At 45.1% G+C, this 21,636-nt stretch overlaps 1 protein-coding gene across 2 annotated transcripts in view; it reads left to right on the top strand.

Moving 5' to 3' along the window:
- Nucleotides 1–21,636, top strand: part of lmo7b (LIM domain 7b) — a 62,576-nt gene that overhangs the window by 33,094 nt on the left and 7,846 nt on the right. For both annotated transcript variants that reach the window (XM_063211567.1, XM_063211566.1), the window contains 11 exons: nucleotides 1,123–1,306; nucleotides 2,548–2,636; nucleotides 2,951–3,041; nucleotides 3,231–3,944; nucleotides 7,648–7,923; nucleotides 10,297–10,411; nucleotides 13,727–13,888; nucleotides 16,878–17,059; nucleotides 17,648–17,711; nucleotides 18,956–18,981; nucleotides 19,459–19,566. In XM_063211567.1, the coding sequence (XP_063067637.1) occupies nucleotides 1,123–1,306; nucleotides 2,548–2,636; nucleotides 2,951–3,041; nucleotides 3,231–3,944; nucleotides 7,648–7,923; nucleotides 10,297–10,411; nucleotides 13,727–13,888; nucleotides 16,878–17,059; nucleotides 17,648–17,711; nucleotides 18,956–18,981; nucleotides 19,459–19,566 (2,011 nt within the window). The remainder of the gene's footprint in view (nucleotides 1–1,122; nucleotides 1,307–2,547; nucleotides 2,637–2,950; nucleotides 3,042–3,230; nucleotides 3,945–7,647; nucleotides 7,924–10,296; nucleotides 10,412–13,726; nucleotides 13,889–16,877; nucleotides 17,060–17,647; nucleotides 17,712–18,955; nucleotides 18,982–19,458; nucleotides 19,567–21,636) is intronic.

Raw genomic sequence — 21,636 nt, 5'->3', positions numbered from 1 at the left:
TAGTTTCAATGCTAAATTAATTGTTATATAAAACTGACTTCACGCAAGTTGACTTCAGTGACAGCAAGGGACACAAGTTTGGTGATCTCTCTCTCTCTCTCTCTCTCTCTCTCTCTCTCTCTCTCTCTCTCTCTCTCTCTCTCTCTCTCTCTGTCTCTCGCTCTCTCTCTCTTTCTCTCTCTCTCTCTCCCTCTCTCTCTCTCTCTCTCTCTCTCTCTCTCTCTCTCTCTCTCTCTCTCTCTCTCTCTCTCTCTCTCTCTCTCTCTCTCTCTCTCTCTCGTGTTCGGTTTGACTGGTATGCTTCTGTTTGAGTTTCATCTTGTATCTGTGTGGCGTGGTATCTATGTACATACCTGCGCTCGTGTTTGTGTGGGAAAAACTGAAAGATACAGGTGTCAGTGTCTTTTTATTTTCTGACCATATGAGGGCCGATGTGATCTTCATATTCCATCCAGAGTCCTGCTCTTTCTGAATCATGCAAACCAATTGCTATCCTTTATCTGTGCAGGCCAATGCAGCATGCAAATAATACTGTTAGCTCTGTGGGACATTTGTTTGAATGACTGACTGTAATGGCATCATGCTAACCTGTGGTGTGATGTAATGTTGACACTTTCGCCTCTCTCACGCTCTGTCTTGCTATTTTAAAGCAATGCATTGTGAAGTTGAAATGGTGACATTTTTGGAATTGACCTCATGAGTCTTCAGGGTACTCAATGTACTCTCACTGTATCACTACACCTACCATTTACTAGTCAGAATAACGCCCCATACCTACCCATGTGACCACCGCAAGCTTTTGTACTGATGAGATGCCCCAAAACATCATCATTTACGCCTGGAATGCATTGCTTTTACGGCTGCCAAACAACTTTCCACCCTTCAGCACATTCTTCTTTTGCTTTTAAGCTCTTTAAGAAGGTGTGTGTGTGCGCATGCGTACGTTTTTACCTCCTGCAATTCGCCTGCCTGCGTGTGTGTGTGCGCGCGCTGTGCACGCTGTGCTGTGCACCCGTGCGCGCTGTGCTGTGCACCATGCTGATTCATGCTTTTTTGGCCTTTTATTTGCTGTGTTTTGTGTGTGTACATACATCTCTCATCCCCTGTGCTGGGTTTCCTCAGGAGCAAGTCCCTGAGTGACATCCCCTTGGGCCCGTTGTCCTCGGCACCCCCCCACCCCCCGCTCTTCCGTTCCTCGTTGACCTTTGACATCAGTCTGGAGGCGGCGGCCGCCGGCCAGATGAGACAGGAGCACATGAGGCGCGTACACGGCACCGTCCGGGAGACTGACGACAAATGGCAGGAGGTACACACACACACACACACACACACACACACACGACCTGTGTTGTCAAGTACCTGGCAATTTTAATGGGCAATTACCTGGTTGAATTGGACAGGTAAAACCAGGTCCTTTGAAATAAGTGGCCCTAGATTGTAACTAATGAAGGCCACTTACCACACACACACACACACACACACACACACCACACACACACACACACCACACACACACACACACACACACACACACACACACACACACACACACACACCACAAACACACACACACCACACACACACACACACCACACACACACACACACCACACACACACACACACACACACACACACACACACACACACACACACACACACACACACACACACACACACACACACACACACACACACACACACACACACACACACACACACACACAGACAGACAGACAGACAGACAATGGGGCACCTAAGTTACGCCCTTCTACTTCCGATCCATGGGGCTGTAATTCGCCAAATTTTGAATGAGAGTGAATTGAGCGAGTGAAGCTAAATCCTGATTCAGTTTGGCATGTGCTCTGGATTTCACATATGATGGTAGTGAATTTTAAAGGGTTGGATTGGAGTCGTAAGACCAGTCATTTTCTGCAGGCAAGGAAGGTTATTCTAGTTTTTTTGCGAAACTGGGTAAGCGACTACAATGAGCGCCTCCCGTATTTGATGTGAACTGAAGATGAAGGTGCACAGCCAGCCCCACCACTGAACCGTAGCTGAAGTGGCTGCACGTCAGACATGGGACTTCTGTTGTGTAGTCCAAATTACCTAATCGAACGACAAACATACCATTGGTTAGCATTAATTTTGATGTGCAGCATGTGTGCGATCAAGGCGGGAATGCGAGGTGGATTGGAGAATAGGTTTGATCAGTCCATTACAGCCCAGTCAATTTTTTCACAGCCTCATGAGCTGCCTGGAAGGGGCAGAGACTAAGTTACCCTATCGTGTTTTACGTCTTAGACACTGAGATTAAGTGGAAAAAAGTCAACTCATGCATATTGAACACATGTGACTTACAGAAAAAAAGTGTTTCCCTGTTGTGTGTGTGTGTGTGAGCGCTTCCAGTTCCACACACAAAATGTCAATTGCTTGTGCTCTCTGTTTATCTGCTGTTACATGCACACGATGTATTTCACTCTGTGTGCTGTTTATCCATGCATTACTCTTAACTTTGGTGTGTGTGTGCGCGTGCGTGTGTGTGTTAGGACCTGAATGCCTGGAAGAACAAGCGGCGCAGCACCAAATCCAGCCTGCACAGGAAGACAGAAGATGAGGACACCAACCCCAACAAGAGGTACACACACACACATGGGGTGAACAGGTGGAGGTCAACACACACATTTTCATTTGGTTGTAAATAGTGTGTCAGTTTCATCCATAAAATTGTAAGATGTCCTACATCCCTATTCCTTGGTTTCTCTCGCGCTCTCTCTCTCTCTGTCTCTGTCTCTCTCTCTGTCTCTCTCTCTGTCTCTGTCTCTCTCTGTCTCTGTCTCTCTCTCTCTCTGGTTCAGTGGAGGTTTGTTTTGTGTGCGGCATGTTTTCAACTTGTTACTTGATAGTCCCTCCTCCCTCCCTCCTTCCCTCTGTGTGTGTGTCTGTCCCCAGTGAGCGAGAGGCCCATGGCAACTATGTCACAGCCGCCACCTGCTACCCCGCGCAGGTAGCTCACACACCTCTCCTGCAGCAGCAGCCACAGGTAAGGTAGAGCTACAAACACAAGTAAAGAAAGAATAAAGGTCTGCAACACTGATCTATGCTCCCAAAATTAGTCGTTCATCTTCTGGCAGCATAGATGGGTGTTGCTCACCTTTATTCCTTTTCAGTTCTCTTCTGTTTGGCCCAGCACCTGTGCTGATGTGCAGGCATTCTCTTTTTTTTTGGACAGGCACACGTACAGCCGCAGCACCAGGAGGCTTTCGTCTACACACCCCGCTTACGCGCCTCCCTGGCCCGCACTGACGCCCAGGACCTCCCCAGAGCCGGATCCCCCTCCAGAGGACGCCCACCCTCCTCCGAGCCCGCGGCCCACGGAGAGAGCCCCTCGCTGGGCAGCCTCCCCTCGGATCTGGCCTCTTCCCTCAACCCCAGCTCTGGGTCCCAGTTGGGAACTACAATCGCCACCACCACCACCATGCCAGGGCTTATGGGAAGCAGTGGCAGCCCTGGTGGAACTGGGATGACGTCGGGTGTGGGTACAGTTGGGGGTGCAGGTCTCCCGCTTGTACCCACAAATCCCTCCACCCCACCCCCTGTCTCCACCACCACCACCTCCGGCGCCCCCAAGGTCCACTGGAACAGCCCCGTGTCATCCAGCCTGACCGGAAGCCCCCTGGCAGGAAGCCGTCCAGCCAGCGCTGTCCTCTATACAGCCACCGAGGCCCCAGACTCCCAGCACGACGACCTCCAGCACCTCCAGGGAGCAAGCTCAGGGTACAGACCGGTGACCCCAGCTGGGAAATCCTACGACGGGGGCTCCAGGGTCTCCGCCTCCCTCCCCAGGGGGTTCCGCAGGTCTGAGGGCACCTCGTGCCTCTCGGCTGGGGTGACCCCACGGCCGTTTGGGAAGACCTCCAGGCTCTCCATGCCTAAACTGTACTCTGTGAGTATTTGTTTTTTATCTTCCTGTTTTTTTCTGTGTGAAAAGAGATGTAGTGGTTGTAGCCAGATGAAAGGCACTCATGTTTTTCTGGCTGCCCTATAACAAGGTGTATAACTGCACCATGCTCTGAAGTGCAACCCTCTTTTTACTCATTCTCTTTCTGATGCATGTATGCATTATTCCATTAAAATCAATACTGAGTCTTGCATTACTGCACCCCATTATTGCACCATCTGAGTTTGTGGAGTGGAGAGTGAGCCTAGCTGTCTGAATTCTACTTTCAGCTTGTAGTTGTAGCACAACCAAAGAGGAGAAATACATTTGAGTTAACTTAGTAGGATTTGTTTATTCGTGGTCTCATCTCTTTGTCCCTAATCGCTCTCTCTTTCCAGTCTCCACTGATTAGCACTAGAGTGACAACAGAGAGAGTGAATAATTATACTGGATATGATATTCTTAGAATCTCTGGTGACAGTGTTCGAGAGTGTGGCAGTGTTCGAAGGAGTGACAATATTCGAAAGAGTGACGTTGTGTGAAAGAGTGACACTGTTCCAAAGCTAAAGCCTCTAGTTTCACTCTTCAGAGTGTTAACAGCTCATTATGCGCTAATCTCCTTCATCTTGCCTGCCCCACATTCGCCACCTTTTTCCATTCCTGGCCACAGTACACTACACCTTCCTTTTTCATTGGCTGTCTTTCTGTCTGCCTGTCTTGGTCTTTATCTCTCCACAGTTCCTGTCTTTTTTTGTACACCCACATTTGTGTCTGGCTGTCTCTGGGTATTGCCATCTCTCTGGGTTTTTTTTCATACACCTCTTCTGTTTGTCCTTAAAATAATTGAGTTTTCCCATTCTCTGGTACTTCCAGCCATTATCTGAGTCTGGCAGTGCACCAAGCTAGCATACATCATTAATCTTATGGTTCCAGCTAGCAGCTTGCTTGACCCAGACAATTCAATAATGATGTCTGGCTTGTTACTATAAGCAGCATCACCAGACTTAGAGAATGGTTTAAAGGGACACTGTGTGAGATTTTTAGTTGTCCATCTCCAGAATTCATGCTACCCATTCACTAATGTTACCTTTTTCATGAATACTTACCACCACCATCAAATTCTAAGTATTCATTATGACTGGGAAAATTGCACTTTTCATACATGAAAAGGGGGATCTTCTCCATGGCCCGCCATTTTGAATTTCCAAAAATAGGCATTTTAGCTGCAAAATTGCTGAACTTCGGCCATTAGAAAAACTAAGTTTATTACTTAATAAACTTTCACGAAAAGATCAAATTTGGCAATAGGCAACCCAGTTTCAATGAGCAGCATAGTTACAGTACCTTTTTTGACTATTTCCTGCACGGTGTCCCTTTTAAAGAACAGAAGAAATGGCACTGTGTCGCTTTAATGTTCTGGCTGTTTCAGTCTGCTTTTTTCTACGCTGCCTTCTTCTGTTTGTCTTTCAATGTTCCTGTCTTTTTTTGTGTACACACACTTTTTTTCTGTGTCCGTCTTGTTCTACACCTTTTTTCCTTGTCTTCCTGTCTCTCTGCTTCTATTTGTTTCTACCTGGCTTTCCAGGTCTGTCTGTCTTGCTTCCAGTCTCCCAGGGCTGAGCATCTCTTCATGGCTGGCTCTAGTTCTCTCTGTCTGCCTGCGGTGGGAAAAGGTGGGCTGCCTGTGGTGTTCTGTTAGTAATCTCTTCCTGTCCTGTGTTCACAGACTCTGTTGTCCTTTCTCTCAGCTGAGAGTTTTGTGTGTGTGTGTGTGCGTGCGTTGTCATTCTTGCAGATTTCTGCAGGTATGCATGTTGATTTGCAGGTCTACATTGAACTTTCATGCTTGTGCGTGTGTGTGTGTCTGTGTGTGTTGGTTATGTAAGAATGTATAGTAAATATAGTTCTAACCCGTGTGTCAACTTTGCTATGACCTCAGGGCAGGCCCACCGTTTAGACACTTGTCACTGTCTCTTTAACTACTGAGCGAGGCTCTCTTCCCAAACACGCCCACACACACACACACACCTTCCCATACCCGTGGTGTGTGTGTGAGTGAGGGTAGTGTTTCCTCTCTACCTGATCACTGGGCCGCCAGTGTAAATAATGAATAGTGCCCGCAGCTCTGTGTGTATGTGTGTGTGTGCCCCGTTCCCACCGCCCAGTGAAACTCAAGCTGTGTGTGTGTGTGTGTGTGTGTGTGCGCGCGCGCGCGCGCGCGTGCGTGCGGTGATATGAGTGTTTTGTGTGTTGGAGGCCGTGTGTGCTTTTAGTTCTTGTGTTGGTATGCATGTCTTGTGTATTTTTGTGTTGGAGGCTGTGTGTGCTTTTAGTATTTGTGTGTGTGTTGGTATGCATGTCTTGTGTATTTTTGTGTGTGTTGGTATGCATGTCTTGTGTATTTTTGTGTTGAACACAGTGTTTGTGTGTTACACAGAAACTTTACTTTCGAATTCTTCTGTTATTGAGCCGTGCCTTTGTGTTCCTCGGCGGGGCGGGCGTGTTTTTTAAAAGGCCACCAGTCTTAGCGCTGCACAGGATTAGTATCCTTTGCCATTGTCTCCATGTTCCCCGTGCTCTCTTCACTCAGCTTCAGTGTTCCGGGCTTGCGTAGGTGCTGTAAACACCGACTCAGAAAGCAAAAGTCCGAGCATGCATTTTGCTACACATGAGAAGAGATAACTGGAAAATGTACTGGAGTCGATTTTGTCCCAGCATGCAGCTGCTCCACACATTCAGCAAATTGTCTGGTTGTAGTAAGACGAGATGATTATTAACAGTTATCTAGATATATTCACAGGCATCTAGTAGGACATCTTGAAGACAAGGGTTTCTGTTGGTGTTGCTGGTAAACAAAAGTCCCAGCACGCACTTATTCCACACGTTCAGCAAATTGGCCGATAGTAACAAGACCGCATAATTGGAACATTTAACTCCTGGGATTGTATAGTATTTTAAGGACATCTAGTAGGACATGCTGAAAGCAAGGCATGTGTAATAAGAGGAGATAATTGATATATTTACTTTCTAATGCTAATTAGCGGTTCTTGTTGAAGAGAAGGCTCGTTAGTGTTAACAGCACATTCTGAAGAGACTAGAGAATAGACCAGACTTCTATGACTTAGAGGTCGACATACTGTTATGGCTGTAATTGGTAGACAAGTAGTTTATTACATAGTTGCAATTGCATATCATACCACCAGTGTTGTAATTACATCAGTAACAGTACTTCTACTTTATACAACACTGGTTTATGCAAATGTTTGCAGAAATTAAAGGTCTCAGTAAGCATTTGTTCCACACATTCAACAAATTGTCCGAGTGTAATGGATTCATTTTTGAATGGGATATAGTCAGGATTTAGAAGGCTGACTACTTTTATCCATTTACGTATCATTCACGTATAAACACGCTATGTGGATAAAAATAAAACGCTGTTGTGACTGGTGCGTTTTAGACTGCATTTGAGATATTTTTAAGACCAGAGTTTTAAAAGACTTCTAAAACTCCTTTCAGGATATGCCAAATCTATGGCTCCATATGTGTATATAGCTATATACGTATAAATGGCATCTTTTTGAAGAAAGTGGCTCGTCACCTTTGTTTCTTCTGGTTGTTAATCACCTGATTTTACTTAAATAAATTGCAGAATGGGCCTATAACATGACTCGTTTTATATGCGTGTCTTTGTGTGTGTTTGTGTCTTTAGAAGGACGACTCTCATAAGAGCCTGAGTGGCATCCAGAAGACAGAGCGGCCTGCGTTCTCTAGCGTGGCTGCCCCCTACACAAAGGTCACGACCCCTGCGGAGGCTGAGCATCCTGTTGCTCCGGCAACCCAGAGCAGCCCCAAGCAGCAGGAGAGCAGGGAAGAGGAGACGGGGCTGACGGTTGGACGGATCTCCGCCCCAGTTAACCAATCATCTCCCAAGTTCACGGCGTCGCTTCCTGATTACACGTCTGGGCCTCCTGTCGTGGAGAGTGAGGTAAGGAGAGGTCAACATTGGGTAAGCGTTCCACCTATTATAGGGGCTCCACTCCATTATCCAAACTAGGGATGCAATTGATTAATTGACTTTAATGTTTTTTATTAATTAATGCGATTAATGCATTCATCGATTAATCGCAATTAATCGTCAATTTAACTGTCAAAAGACGCAGGTGAAATGGACAAGTGAAGAGTATGTGTGAAGAGGGGTGTGAAGAGTGGGAACATTTAGAATTAAAGAACTTACATGGAAGTAATTTAAATGTTGCACTTTATCTCAATTTTTTATTTAAATTTGTAGATATAGGAGTGTTTTTGTTGGAAACATTGAGTTTTCGGGGGGAAAAGCCGCTTATCAATTAATCGTAAATCGATCGATATGGCAATCAACTAATGATTAATGAATTAATCGATAATTTGCATCCCTAATCCAAACTCTTAATCCCTAATCTTTGACCTGTAGTTGTGGCCTCGTGCTTTGCTGACACCCCGCCTCAGTGGAGAAAACAATAAAGTTTCCGTACTGTCAGCCTAGCCGCAACAACTTTTGGGGGACTTTTCCCCCATTCTCATCCTGATGGCAAATGAGAAAATTACCTTTGAATTGTGCCTTTGAAAGATATTGAATTTAATTAATCAATGACTTCTTGTGATCTTGACGTCATCACAAGGCCACACGCACAAGGGAGGAAAGGTGGACCCATGGACATCCCATAGACAAATGGCTTATGGAAGAGAGGGGGGATAAGGAGAGAGTGATGAGGGGAGCTGGAGAGCAACGCTGAGTAGAGTAGTAGTAGAGTGCTTTTATTGTCACTATATAAATACAGTGAGATTCTGTTTGGAAGCAACCCACAAATGCCCACAAAATAAAAGATATATTAACAGTAAATAAATAATATATAAAAATACATATGCATCTCACAGTATAGAGAGTCCTGAAGTATTGAGGGGGGGAAGGTGACGTATTGAGTTCAAAAGTCTAATGGCAGTAGGATAGAAACTGTCCTTCATTCTCGTAGTGTGGGCACGCAGAGTCCTAAAGCGCCTGCCAGATGGTAGCATGGTGAAGAGCCTGTGACCAGGGTGTGTGTGATCTTTAAGGATGTTAAATGCTCTGTTTGTGCAGCGTGTATGGTGGATCTCCTCAAGTGTGGATAGTTGGCATCCAATGATTCTCTCTGCTGTTTTAATAATGCGCTGTAACATCTTCTTGTTGTCATGTGTGCAGCTGGTGTACCAAGATGTAATGCTGTATGTAATCACTGATTCACTTGTGCACCTGTAGAAATTAGTGAGCAGATCTCGTGGTAGCTGGGCCTTCTTTAGAGTCCGCAGGAGACGTTGGAGGATGGGTAATGCATACCGACATGTGCATTTGACAATAAAATATCCTCAAGTTCAAAACTCCATGCAAAGGTTGTTGGTCAGGTGCTGGTAACTGTAGGACCACTTGGACAATTCAACACATGAAGGTGTACCTCTGCTCTTAAAAGAAAATGAACCATTGTGTTTTAAACCTTTTGTGTTGAATAATATTATATCCTCCTTAATGTGATTTTGTAACTAGTTGAATAAATGTCAACAGTAATGCCACATTATAGATTGTTGTGTAATCTGGGTCATTCCAACTTGGTTGCTAGAGCAACCGCAGACGCAGCGTTGCAGTGTACTTGAGCACAGTGCATTGGGCCACTTCAAGCAACGGCTTGCACTTAACTAAACTGGCCTTGTCCACTTTAACTAGTGACCACAGTCAAGTGTACAGTAAAACCTTAGGCCGTTCCAGAGTTGGTCACGGCACTTGAAGGGAATCGATGGAGGTTGTTGTCCATTGTCTTCTCTTGTCACATGATCCTCTTTGAAGTTGGTGACATTGCAGAACAATGGTACATGCCCTTTTTACATGTTATGGCATTTTGTGTGATGTCCATTATCGTGTGTGTGTGTGTGTGTGTGTTGGGAGGGTCTGGTTGGGTCAGATAAGGGGGATAGTGGCTTGCCTGGTGAGCTCAAGTTTCCTAGAGGAAGCTCATGACACAGGATCCTCAGGTGTAACCCTCTACTGCTCTGAACTCCTTCTCTCCCTTGCTCATGTCTTCATCTCGTGCTCTCTCGGTCTCTCCCTCTCTCTCTCCCTCTCCCTCTCTCCCTCTACTCTCTCTCTCCCTCTCTCCCTCTACTCTCTCTCTCCCTCTACCCTCTCTCTCTCTCTCTCCCTCTACCCTATCTCTCTCTCTCTCTCTCTCTCTCTCTCTCTCTCTCTCTCTCTCTCTCTCGCTCTCTCTCTCTCTCTACCTCTCTCTCTACCTCTCTCTCTCTCTACCTCCATCTCTCCTTCCTCCTATCCATCTCTTCTTATCCGTCTCAGGTACTGCACAGTGACATGCGAGTCAGTCTGAACCAGAGACCCAACAGCGGTACAGACTTCGGCTTCCAGACCAACTGGGACTCCACAGGCGTCCGCATCACGTCCATCCAGCCAGGTGAGACCTCACTAAGCTAGGCACAGGTGAGACCCTAGAGCAGGTAGAGGGCATGCTGGACCAGGTGGAAGGTGAAGATGTTTAGGGGCTTGCATGCCTTCAATAGATGGGCTGCAATGGTACCCTATTCCATAGGATAGGATGAGCCTTTATTGTCTCTTCTAGAGAGAAATTTGGTATGGGCACAGAGTCTAAGCGTTTACACAAAGAACACAGGTGCAATAGTGTGACGCCTTAGCCACTTGACCCACAACCAAGGCCAGACTGGGTGAAATCCAAATGATCTGGAGTAGGTTAGATCATACCAGGCCAGGGAAGCTGACGGTAACGGGGGTGACTTATACCGTGTGAGTCCAAAGAGCGAGGAGGCCCAGAATTGAGTCCCCATTACTCCGTCCTGGGCCTGGCCAAAGATGCCAGTGGCCCTGGGTAACGGTACGCAAGGTCCAGTGAGGCCTCAAAAGACCGCATGAGACCAGATCAGAAGCTCATGCCAGGCCATAGTTGGTTGAGCACAGAGCTGCAAGCTGCCCAGAGAAGGGACCGGTGGGAACAGAGTTGGGAGACGAGTTGATTAGGATCGGGTGACTGCCAGACTGCTAGAACTCATTTTGTCTGTTTCTATTATTATTTTGAGGTTCTAAATAAAAGTAGTGTCCTCTGACAATAACTGAACAAAGGCAATTGAGTGGACCTTGAGTGAAACCAGTCAGCATAGCAATTAAAATTCAGCAGTTTTCGTGGTTACTCCACATCTTATATTAGTCAGCCTGTCAAGAAGGAGATATGTACCAGTTCTCATGCGTGCACAATTTGGACCTTTTGTGTGTCTCATCCACTGGACTTAATAGCTTTCTTTCCAAGTTCTTCAGTGAATTGTAGTGGCACGTTTCTGTTGTTTAGTTCATGCTCTGCTACTTTATTCACCACCACGACCTGTTAAGTCTTCACAAGTATGTCTGAATACCTTTCGTGACTTCCTTATGTAAATGTCCATGAGTAGTGTGCCCCAGGGCAGTAAGAGGCTGCAGGTGTTTTGATGTGGTTACGGCCTTTTGCATTACTGACATATAGGGGTAGGTTTTGATGTGTGTGCATGCTTGCATGCATGTGCGCAGGTGGTTGTAACCATGAAGCCACGCGGTTGTACATGCACATAATCAAGGTGCAGGTGTGTGTGTGATCGTATGTGCATATGTGTGTGCGTCTCGCTCCAGTCCCAGCTAAGGGGTACATGAATGATTGATATGGAGGAGGAGACGTGTTGCTTACCTACCCAGCACTCATCAGGGGTATTGGTCTGCTTGGCTGTGTGTATGGAGGGCCAGAGCGACCAGCCTGGTACCCTACCCTACACTACTGTGGTTAGCATGTTGCATAACTTAGTCAGCAGATAGATAGATTGCTTTAGAGACTGGGCCTCACCTTGAGGAGGTGACCTGAGGCGTAGTGTCACCTGGATGGTTGGGGTTTAAGATGACGGGAGGAAAGAAAAACACACTTGCCTTGGGGGCAGCTACCGTATGCTCTGACGCCTGGGGCAAGTGTCTTAAGATCAGATGAGCCTGTATGATAAATATCATCTTAGGCAAGTCAGCAGGTGTATCTGCACATGTAAAAAAAAAGATTCAATTGGAGCTTGGGGGCACCTATGTTCTTAAGCCCTGGACAAGATTCTTACAATTTAGCAAGAATTGTATCTTGAATGTTATTAGTATCAGTCGCTTACCGTTTGGTTATCAGTTGCGTGTGTGTCTGAAATAAGCAAACCGTGTCACACTAGAAATGGGAGGCTAAGATCAGAGACAATTGATATCTTGGTATCTGAGACTCTGCATACACAGATTCTTCCAAATCAACAACAGCATGTTTAGAACCTGCATGAATCTGTATGAGACTAGCAGGGGTTCAGATGGACTGGAGTACAAATAAAAGTCACGGCCATTTAGTAAACCGAAATTGGTCCCATTTTGTTGCATTGGTGACGCGTAGTACGCGTTTTCCTGGTTACCATATTGGAAATATTTGATAATATCACCTGGTACTTGCCTTGTAAGTGTCAAGGTAGGATGGGCAAGATACAATGAGCCTTCGGGATGAAGAAAAAGATAATTTTTCGTCAACTTGGGCCACATCTTTGATCCATATCTTATCTTCACAAATTGTTACAGCTTTTGAAGTTTCAGATAAGATGAACATCAGAAATGGGTTTTGGTCCGCTTCAGGCGTCATCTGCATCAGCAAACCTTAACGTCTGTAAACAATTAGTGTTAATGCAGTCTGGATTATGCGGGTGTGTGTGTCTGAGAAGTGATTAGCAATGCTTGTGTGTGCGAGAGGAATGTTGTCGCTGGTTTGGCACCGGAGATGAGACAGCCCTGGGGCTTGGAATGTGCACAGGTGTACAGGATTTCATGTGCATGTGTGTATACAGCTGGACCTGTCTTGGAGTATCATGTGATGGCATGTGGTTGGGTCAGATGTAAGCATGTCTATCCACATACTACCGCCTCGCTCTTAAGCCTCCCACTATTGTGGGAACCGTGAGACAAACAATGATAAGAAGCCATAATCTGTTCCTGCTTTAGCTCTGGCATCTCTCATTACACAATGAATTTGAGTTGACAAGATGTTTGCATGCATTATTTTGTGTGTTAATTAGTTGCCTTTTGTACATGGTCAGACTCATTACAGGGTGGATGAGTTGGTGCAGGGACTGCACCCATTGGGCTGTTGAACCTCAGTGAATGCCAGGGAGCTGACAGGCTTGCCTGGTGGCGTGGCGTGGCAGGCTAGTCATCGGTACTTAGATATGCATGTAAGACATGCAGTTAAATGAAGACAAAGCCAAGTAGTAAGCCACTTTTTGCGCAACATTGCACCTGTCCCATCACAGAATCCAGCCAGTGTTGAATGTTCTGGTAAATTACTTTACATGTGTAGAACGCTTTCATGAATTAATTTGCCTCCATGATAAATTCACGCACATATTTATTCAATGGTTGGACCTTTTAAGATGACATTGTCGTGGGCACGGTCAAATGTGTCTGTAGCCCTGGCGATGAGATCCTAAACTAAACTTGAGACTGGAAGATATTGTGTAAAAGCATGGCAGCATGTTCAGAGTGTTTAGGGAGAAATCTTAATATCTTTGTTGCTGAATAATTTTGGAGATGTAGTCATGATCAGGGATGTCAAGATTGCCGTCACAATCAACCAATCTCCAGCATTGACTATTTGCATTCTTAAATGGGCAGTTTAGATCCCGCCTCTAAACCTTATGATTGAAATTGACCTTGACCTTTGACCTTGTAGGCAGCCCGGCGGAGCAGTGCCACCTGCGCGTGGGCGATGAGCTCCTGTCGGTGAACGGGCAGCGCGTGGCACAGCTGAACTACACCCAGTGGAAGGGCACCATGGCCGACGCCCTCGCCAAGGGCACGCTACTGATGGACGTCAGGCGACACGGACACTCGGGTGAGGCACTGTGGTTGTGTGTGTGTGTGTGTGTGTGTGTGTGTGTGTGTGTGTGTGTGTGTGTGTGTGTGTGTGTGTGAGTGTGAGTGTATGTTTGCGCCATGGCCGGCATCCTCACCAAGGTCAGGCTGCTCATGTACTTCAGATGCCACAGACACTCACAGACCCGGTGTGCCTGTGTATGTGTGTGTGACTGCCTGATAGGTAAGGCCCTGTCTGTCTGCGTTTGTCCTCACTACTGATTATGTTTTAGTCTTGGCTTGCGTGTTACAGGTCACATCACACATTTATTCTTTACAATACAAAAAAAGAACAAAGTTAAGGATAAATTGCCATAGATGCAGAAAAGAGCAACAAAGCTGCCCTTTGCCCCTTGTGCTGTTTTTTCTTTGTGTGTGTGCGCGTGTGTATGTGTGTTAGGGGTGGGCGATATGGGCAAAAAAAGTTATCTCGATAATTTTTAGAATTTTCACGATAACGATAATTTGACGATAATTTCCAAAATTCCGGGGGGGGGGGGGGGGGAATTCCAGACTAATTTCAATTCTGCACTGGAGGTAGTAGTGCTGCATTTGTGTTTCAACTGGGGAGGGACAGAGAGTTGGGAAAAAATGCTGTGCTGAAGAGCTTTCACTTTTTGAATTTAATAATATGCATATGCTGGACTGTAAAGTAATACTTCATCACTTGTCATGAAAACATATCCATGTAAATAAAAAAAATAGTTTTATGATGTATTGCTAATGATTCTGTTAGAGGACAGTTATGGAAACAGTGCATTTGTAGATAGGAATCAGAACCTTACTATGGCAGCTGCAAATTGCATGTGTTGGATTTCACACATTGTAATTTAACTCACTGCGCGAGTCTAACTTAACATTACTTTTCCACCTAAGCAGTTATGATATCTATACATGCAGGTGGGTGTTTGAGTAGTGAGTAACAGCCAATCTATTTGTAGAGAACAACATTGCTTAGCTTAGTTCGCTAACTAGCATGCTAACGCGATTTCTCAGACCAGAGACAAAGCTATTTCTCTTCCTAACTATTTGGCTTTCCATAATCACAGACAGTTGCTGATTAAAGCACATAGTTCCAAAACGCCCTCAGCATCATGCAATGGCTGGTTTAATGGTTGAATTCCTCATGTAAATCCACCATTTGGATAACAGCAACTGTCCTTCACTGCCCAGCAGCAGAAGCACTGCAGGAGTGACACGAGATATCTTTCTCTCCGTCTGCTAAAAACGCTGCAGCCCGCCCCCCTCAGCACTGTCTGCTCATTGGTTCACAGACTTATTCTCCAGTTCACAACAACATTACTATTGGCTCAAAGGCTTGGCTGTCGTCGCTGTCTGGAGGAGTCCTGTCACAGCGCTTTGTTGAGTTTAGCGACTTCATAAAAATATCTCGATATTGCAAAATTACTCATCGTCAAAACAACATTCACGATAACTTCGCAGACGATATGTATCGCCCACCCTTAGTGTGTGTGTGTGTGTGTGTGTGTGTGTGTGTGTGTGTGTGTGTGTGTGATTTGTGTGTGTGGTCACTCACTGTTGGGGTGGGCTGAACATTTCTGGTGTAGGTGTTAGGTCAGTTACCTGTTTAAGTTTACAGCAGGTTTAAAAGTGCTGACCATCCTGTGCTTTTGATACATGTACATGGCACCAGGGCTTGACATTAACATATTTGGCTACTTGACAGGTGCTAATGCCAAGCCCTGCACAGCATATGGCACATATTTCCATGTACATGTTCTTTACATAGATGTGTACGCAGTCATGGATTTCAGTCAGCCACTTGATAACTGTCACCATGTTGCATAGAGTCCCTGGACTGAAGACCGTTACAATATGTGCATATTTATGAGGGAATTCTTCTCACCCGAAACTCTGCTACAAGCACATCAGCGTCTGCCTTTTAAACTTAATCACCTGCCATGAAATGTGTGTGTCTGTGTGCGTGTGAGATAGAAGAGGGTTTTTGTGAGCTTTGTGTGTGAATGGGTTGGATTATCCTTTCCTCTTGTGTTGTGAAACATGAAGACTTTTTGTCTGTCGCTCTGGGGTAAAATGTCTGTCTGGCTGTCTGAAAGCTGAGTTTGTTTCTAAGCTTTTCCGTTTGCTATAAAATTGTAGCTCTGTCTCTTTTGCCAATGCACTGCCTTGGGTGGGTGTGGTGTATGCCTGTCTGTCTGATTGTAGTAGGTATTGTACACTTGTGCTTTGTGTGCTTGCTTGTGTGTGAATGTTTTGTCTTTGTTGCACCGTGAATTCTGCACTTTGGTGTGTGTATGTGAGTATAATTGTGTGTGTGTTTTGTGTGTGTGTGTGTGTGCGCGCACGCTTTGGTTTGTGTTTGTACAGTACTATGTAGTATGTTTTTTTGTGGGTGTTGGAAACTGGGGGCTTTGGTGTAAGTGTGCACTGGCTCTGGGAAAAGGTGGTCGGTCTGGTGTCTGTCTCTGCTCACTCCACGCAATTACTGTAGCAAACACTGGGGATGAAAAGCTGGCTTTACCAGGGTGGCTTCCTTGCTCTTTACAAAACCTTCACCTTTCCCAAAATGAGCTTTCTTCATGGGATCGTTTGGTTTACATCTTGGGTTTTTGGTCATTTCTACCTCATTCCTATTGAAATCCATTGAGCATAATATGTCCATAGTGTTTATGGATTTGTACATGGCATCACGTTCAAATGAGTACCCAGGATGCATTGCACCTGATAGCAAATCCATTGATTAAATGGATTTGATCCATCCATTATTTTAAAGGCCATCCTGGTGTTGTTTAACTTTTAAAATCAGCCGTCAGGTCAAGACGACAGATTTGACTGATTTTTGCCGCTTTTCTGTTATTTTGGCACCCTGGCACATGGCGACGACTGGCCATCTCTGTGTGGCTGTCCACGCATCTGTGTGTGTCACACACGGGATTCTCCCCTGCCTCCTGCATATTTGCACACATGCGTGTGTGTACGTGTGACAGACTGGGACCTGAGCGGCCATCCTTCCCTGCAGTATAAAAGCCATAAGACCCTCAATCTCACCACTGCGGATTCGACACTTGTAGGTCGGCCCGAGCGCTACATCAACGTCAGCCAGGAGCCCAGTGTTGCAGCCGCAGCACCCTCTAGTGCCAGTCACATGACCAACGGCCTGACCAACAATGTGAGTGCTGTTACTGCACTACACTTGCCACCATACAGCACAACAATCTGAGGCACACTAGACACTAACCAATATAGGGTTCTTTCTTTCTGCCTTACAAAGGCAAAGTGCATTAACTAGGCCAACATTGTGCAATAACTAGGCCACAAACTGATAAAAATGCCTTCAAAGCCCCATTATTGGGTTGGGTTGGACATTGTAGTTACTGCAAATTCGACATGGCAATATCTCTGAAACGGGACACAACTGGACCGTAAGGCTTTGTCACAAGATACAGGAGGTGTAATAAAGACTCTTTTCAATTAAAACTCAATTTTCACAAATATGTAGTTACTGCCTTTGTAGGGCAGCATTGCCAGAGCAATTCTGATATCTAGCAGCATTGCCAGATCAATTCTGATATCCTGCAGTCACGAGCCATGCCTACATTTACTAACTAATGCAGAGTGTTGAAGGTAAACCTCTATGTGAAGATCACATGGAGCTGTGGGGGGACCGTAGGCTTTTTGGCATCCAGTAAAGTTGTGTTTACTGTAGTGTTAACTGTTGTGTTAACTGTTTAGAGATTTGAACTAGTTTTCTTTGCAGGGTGTGGAACCTGCCGCAATGAATGGTGGTTACCATGACAATACTGAACCTATGAGGAATAAAGGTAGGCACACTTCCTGCGCGCATGTACACACACACACACACAGACACACAGACACACAGACACACAGACACACAGACACACAGACACACAGACACACAGACACACAGACACACACAGACACACACAGACACACACAGACACACACAGACACACACAGACACACACAGACACACACAGACAAGTAACCCTTGCACACACACACAGTCAAGTAACCCTTGCACACACACATACAGTCAAGTAACCCTTGCACAAAAAACATGCATTCTCACACTTAATCACACACAGCGCTGTGTCTGGTGTGTATGTGAGCCCTTGACTACATACCTTCCTCTCTCATTGCTCTCTGTGTAGAATATGAGCGCATTGCTTTGAGAAACCGTAAAAGGAGGCTAGAGTTTTTTAAAGGTAAAAACATTGTGTGTATGTGTGTGGGAAAAGGTGTGTGAACATAATTATGATGTGCCATGTCCGTGTGTTGGAAATGAAAAGGTCAAGGGATGGGTAATTTTAGAATGGCTTTTGGAATGAAATTGATACCTGCTTTAATTCATTTTAATTGAAAAAAGAAAAGAAAATGATAGTTAATGATGAGAACCTGGCTGATGATGTTACCTGGTTGATTCCTTAATTTGCAATGATTGTGAATGGGGGCTTAATTGCAAGTTTTGGTCATCATAATTGGTGTGGGGAAAATTCCATGAATTATGAATTATGATAGTACCACAGTAGTTTTGCTTTGCAGTAGTCATGTGTTCATCTCTTCAGACCCTCTGACCAATCCACTGTGAAGATGCCATATACAAGTTTTCTGTGCGTGTGTGTGTGTGTGTGTGGTTGTGGTTGTGTCTGTGTGGATGGGAATCATTGTCTTCATCCATTCCTCCTCTCTTCAGCCATCTCAGGCACAGGCGTGTCCTCCTGGGTCTATCTCTGTGGTAATGCAGTTGTGCTCAGTTTGCGGTGTGTGTGTTGTTAGGAGGCATTTACTCAGTTTGCAGTGTTTATTTGTAGCCTTTCTTTATGTGCGAGTGCTTGTGTGCAGCGAACGATCTGAAGGATTGCTTGTTTAAGAATATTATACATTTCCCCCTGACAGAAGCCGCATGCTGTGTGTTCTTGCGAGAGTGAATTCCTATACTACTAGTCACTGAAGTTTGGTTCCTGTGTGTGTGAAATGTCATTACTTATTTCCTTGTTTACCATTTCAACTTCAACTCTCCTCTCTCCCCCTTTTGCTCTCTCAGGAGGGTCCGAGTCAGCCATATCTGACGTAAGTGTGTGACATGGGTCAAACAGTGTCAACTTGAAAGAATGTGTTAATGTCATGGGAAATGTTTCATTGGTTAGATGTGCGTTTGTGGTTTTACTGACCCAATTGACTCTTATACTATTTCTAGACCTTGTAAATCTAAAGTGCATAAAATGTATTCATATGTGGAAATACATTTATAAAATGATATGAAGCATGGAAACATGAACAAATAGTGGCTAGATTAAAGCAATGCAGTGTGGACAATATTTATAAAGCTCAACCTGTTCAGTCTTTATCACTTGGATCTGGTGCTATTTTAAAGAATATCGAAATATGGCTGTTCTTTTACACGTAACCATAGTAAAAATTAATGGGTAATATTTTTTCGCTGTACTAATTAATTTCACATTTTGAATAACCAACCACTCGTATTAACCCATTTTAACCACTCCATCCACTCCAGTTGATAACCTGTGTCTGCTGTTGCTATGGCAGTTGCAGGTGCCGTCCATCAGTGCGTCATCGTCACGCTGGTCCTGGGACCCAGAGGAGGACCGCAAGAAGCACGAGAGCTGGCAGGCAGAACAGGAGCGCCTTCTTCAGGTAGGCACCAGTACTACACAGTTCACATCACCCAGGTTCACATTAAAAATATAGAAAATAAAACTAAAAACTACATTATGGGTATGAAGAAAATAAAAGATAAACATATGGCATTTGAAATAGGGTTGTAGTCTATATGCTGCCAATTTGTCTAATTTGAAAATTTGGAGCTCTCTTAAATGTTTTGTAGGAGAGGACTTTGTTTGAGTACACTTCGTTTCTATGATTGTCTATGATTGTACTCAACTGTAAGTCGCTTTGGTTAAAAAAGGGCCAAATGCATTGTAATATAATAATAATAATAATAATAATAATAATAATAATAATTGTATTTGTATAGCACTGTGTCATACAAGGCATGTAACTCAAAGTGCTTAACAAATGGGAAAAAAAAAAAAAACATTGTTAGAGATAGATTTAAAAGGAGAGGTATAGAGGAGAGGCAGAAAAAGCAGGAAGGCAGAGGAAGAAGAGATAGACAGAGAGAATGTAGAGTCATAAGGTCAACGTAGGTTAGGACCAGGATTCTTAGATGTGTAAGGTCCATAGTGGCTGGGCCTATCATAAGTCATAGATAGTCACACAGAGATTGGGCGCTCAGGTGCGGCCCCTGGTGGCATCAGGGGTGAGGAAAAACTCCCTTTCGCTTGATTCATAGTTTGTAAGGGGGGAAAAAAAAGCTCAGTGAGGTCTGAGAAAAAAAGACCCCCTATAGTCAGGAAGAAACCTCAGGCAGAGACCAGCGGCCACCTAGGGGAGCCCCCTGCCAGGGCTGGTTGCGAGTAGTAAGGGCGCTGCGGCAGCTGGACACTATGACGCCTGGGCAGCTAGGAGTTGGCAAGGATGAAGAGGTGGATCTTCAGCTGCTTCTTGAAGGAGTCGACGGAGGTGGCTGATCGGATCTCGATGGGGAGGGCGTTCCATCTCTTGGGCGCATAGCAGGCAAACGCGGCGTCGCCGATCTTCTTCTGTGGGGGGGTGGGGGTCCTTAGCAGCTTGGCATCAGTGGACCTGAGAGCTCGAGCAGGGGCATAAAAAGAGAGCATGTCTGAGATATAGCTAGGGGCAAGTCCATTTAATGCTTTAAATACTGTGAGCAGAATCTTAAAGTCGATTCTGTACGAGACAGGTAACCAGTGCAGGTCTGCCAAGACAGGAGAGATGTGCTCTCTCATTCTGGTTCTTGTTAGGATTCTTGCCGCAGAATTTTGAATGAGTTGCAATTTGTCAATTAATTTTTTTGGTGACAAAAGCATGAATACGTTTTTTGGCGTCTTGTCGGGGGGCCAAGCCGTGTACTTTGTTAACATTTTTAAGATGGAAAAAAGCAGATTTTGTATCTTATTAATGCTCAAATCAGAATCGAGGACCACTCCAAGGCTAGTAACTTTATCTTTAATGTGCATGCTTAGGTCACCTAGGCTTGAGTGGAGTTTTGCACGTTTTTTCTTAGGCCCAATGAGCAACACTTCAGTTTTATCCTCATTTAATTTTAGGAAGTTACTGTTCATCCAATCTGTGATGGCAGACATGCATTTAGTCAAGGCATGAATGGCAGTGGTTTGGCTAGGCTCGACAGAGATATATAGTTGAGTGTCATCGGCATAGCTATGAAAATCAACATTGTGCTCTCTGATGATGGAGCCCAGGGGCAACATATAGAGAGAGAAGAGGAGAGGGCCCAAGCAACTACCCTGAGCAACTCCAAAAGGCACATCATACTTGTTGAAGACGTATTCTCCGATGGTGACAAAAAACTGCCTTCCTGTAATATATGTTTTGAACCACTCTAAGACGTGACCGGACAAGCCTACCCAAGATTCAAGGCGGTCAATTAGTATGTTGTGGTCTATCGTGTCAAAGGCGGCACTGAGGTCGAGGAGGATAAGTGCTGAAACTTTGTTTGCGGCAGTGCTGAGCCTAAGATCACTTATTATTTTGGTTAGTGCTGTTTCGGTGCTATGGTTGGCTCTAAAGCCTGATTGGAATTTTTCCAAGATATCATTCCCAGCCAGATGTTGATTAAGCTGTTTAAATACAACTTTTTCTAGTACCTTGCTTATAAAGGGG

Source organism: Engraulis encrasicolus, chromosome 12 (assembly GCF_034702125.1).
Source record: "Engraulis encrasicolus isolate BLACKSEA-1 chromosome 12, IST_EnEncr_1.0, whole genome shotgun sequence".
NCBI lineage: Eukaryota > Metazoa > Chordata > Actinopteri > Clupeiformes > Engraulidae > Engraulis > Engraulis encrasicolus.
Note: the sequence above shows the minus strand (reverse complement) of the source record. Positions and strands in the feature narration are given on the sequence as shown.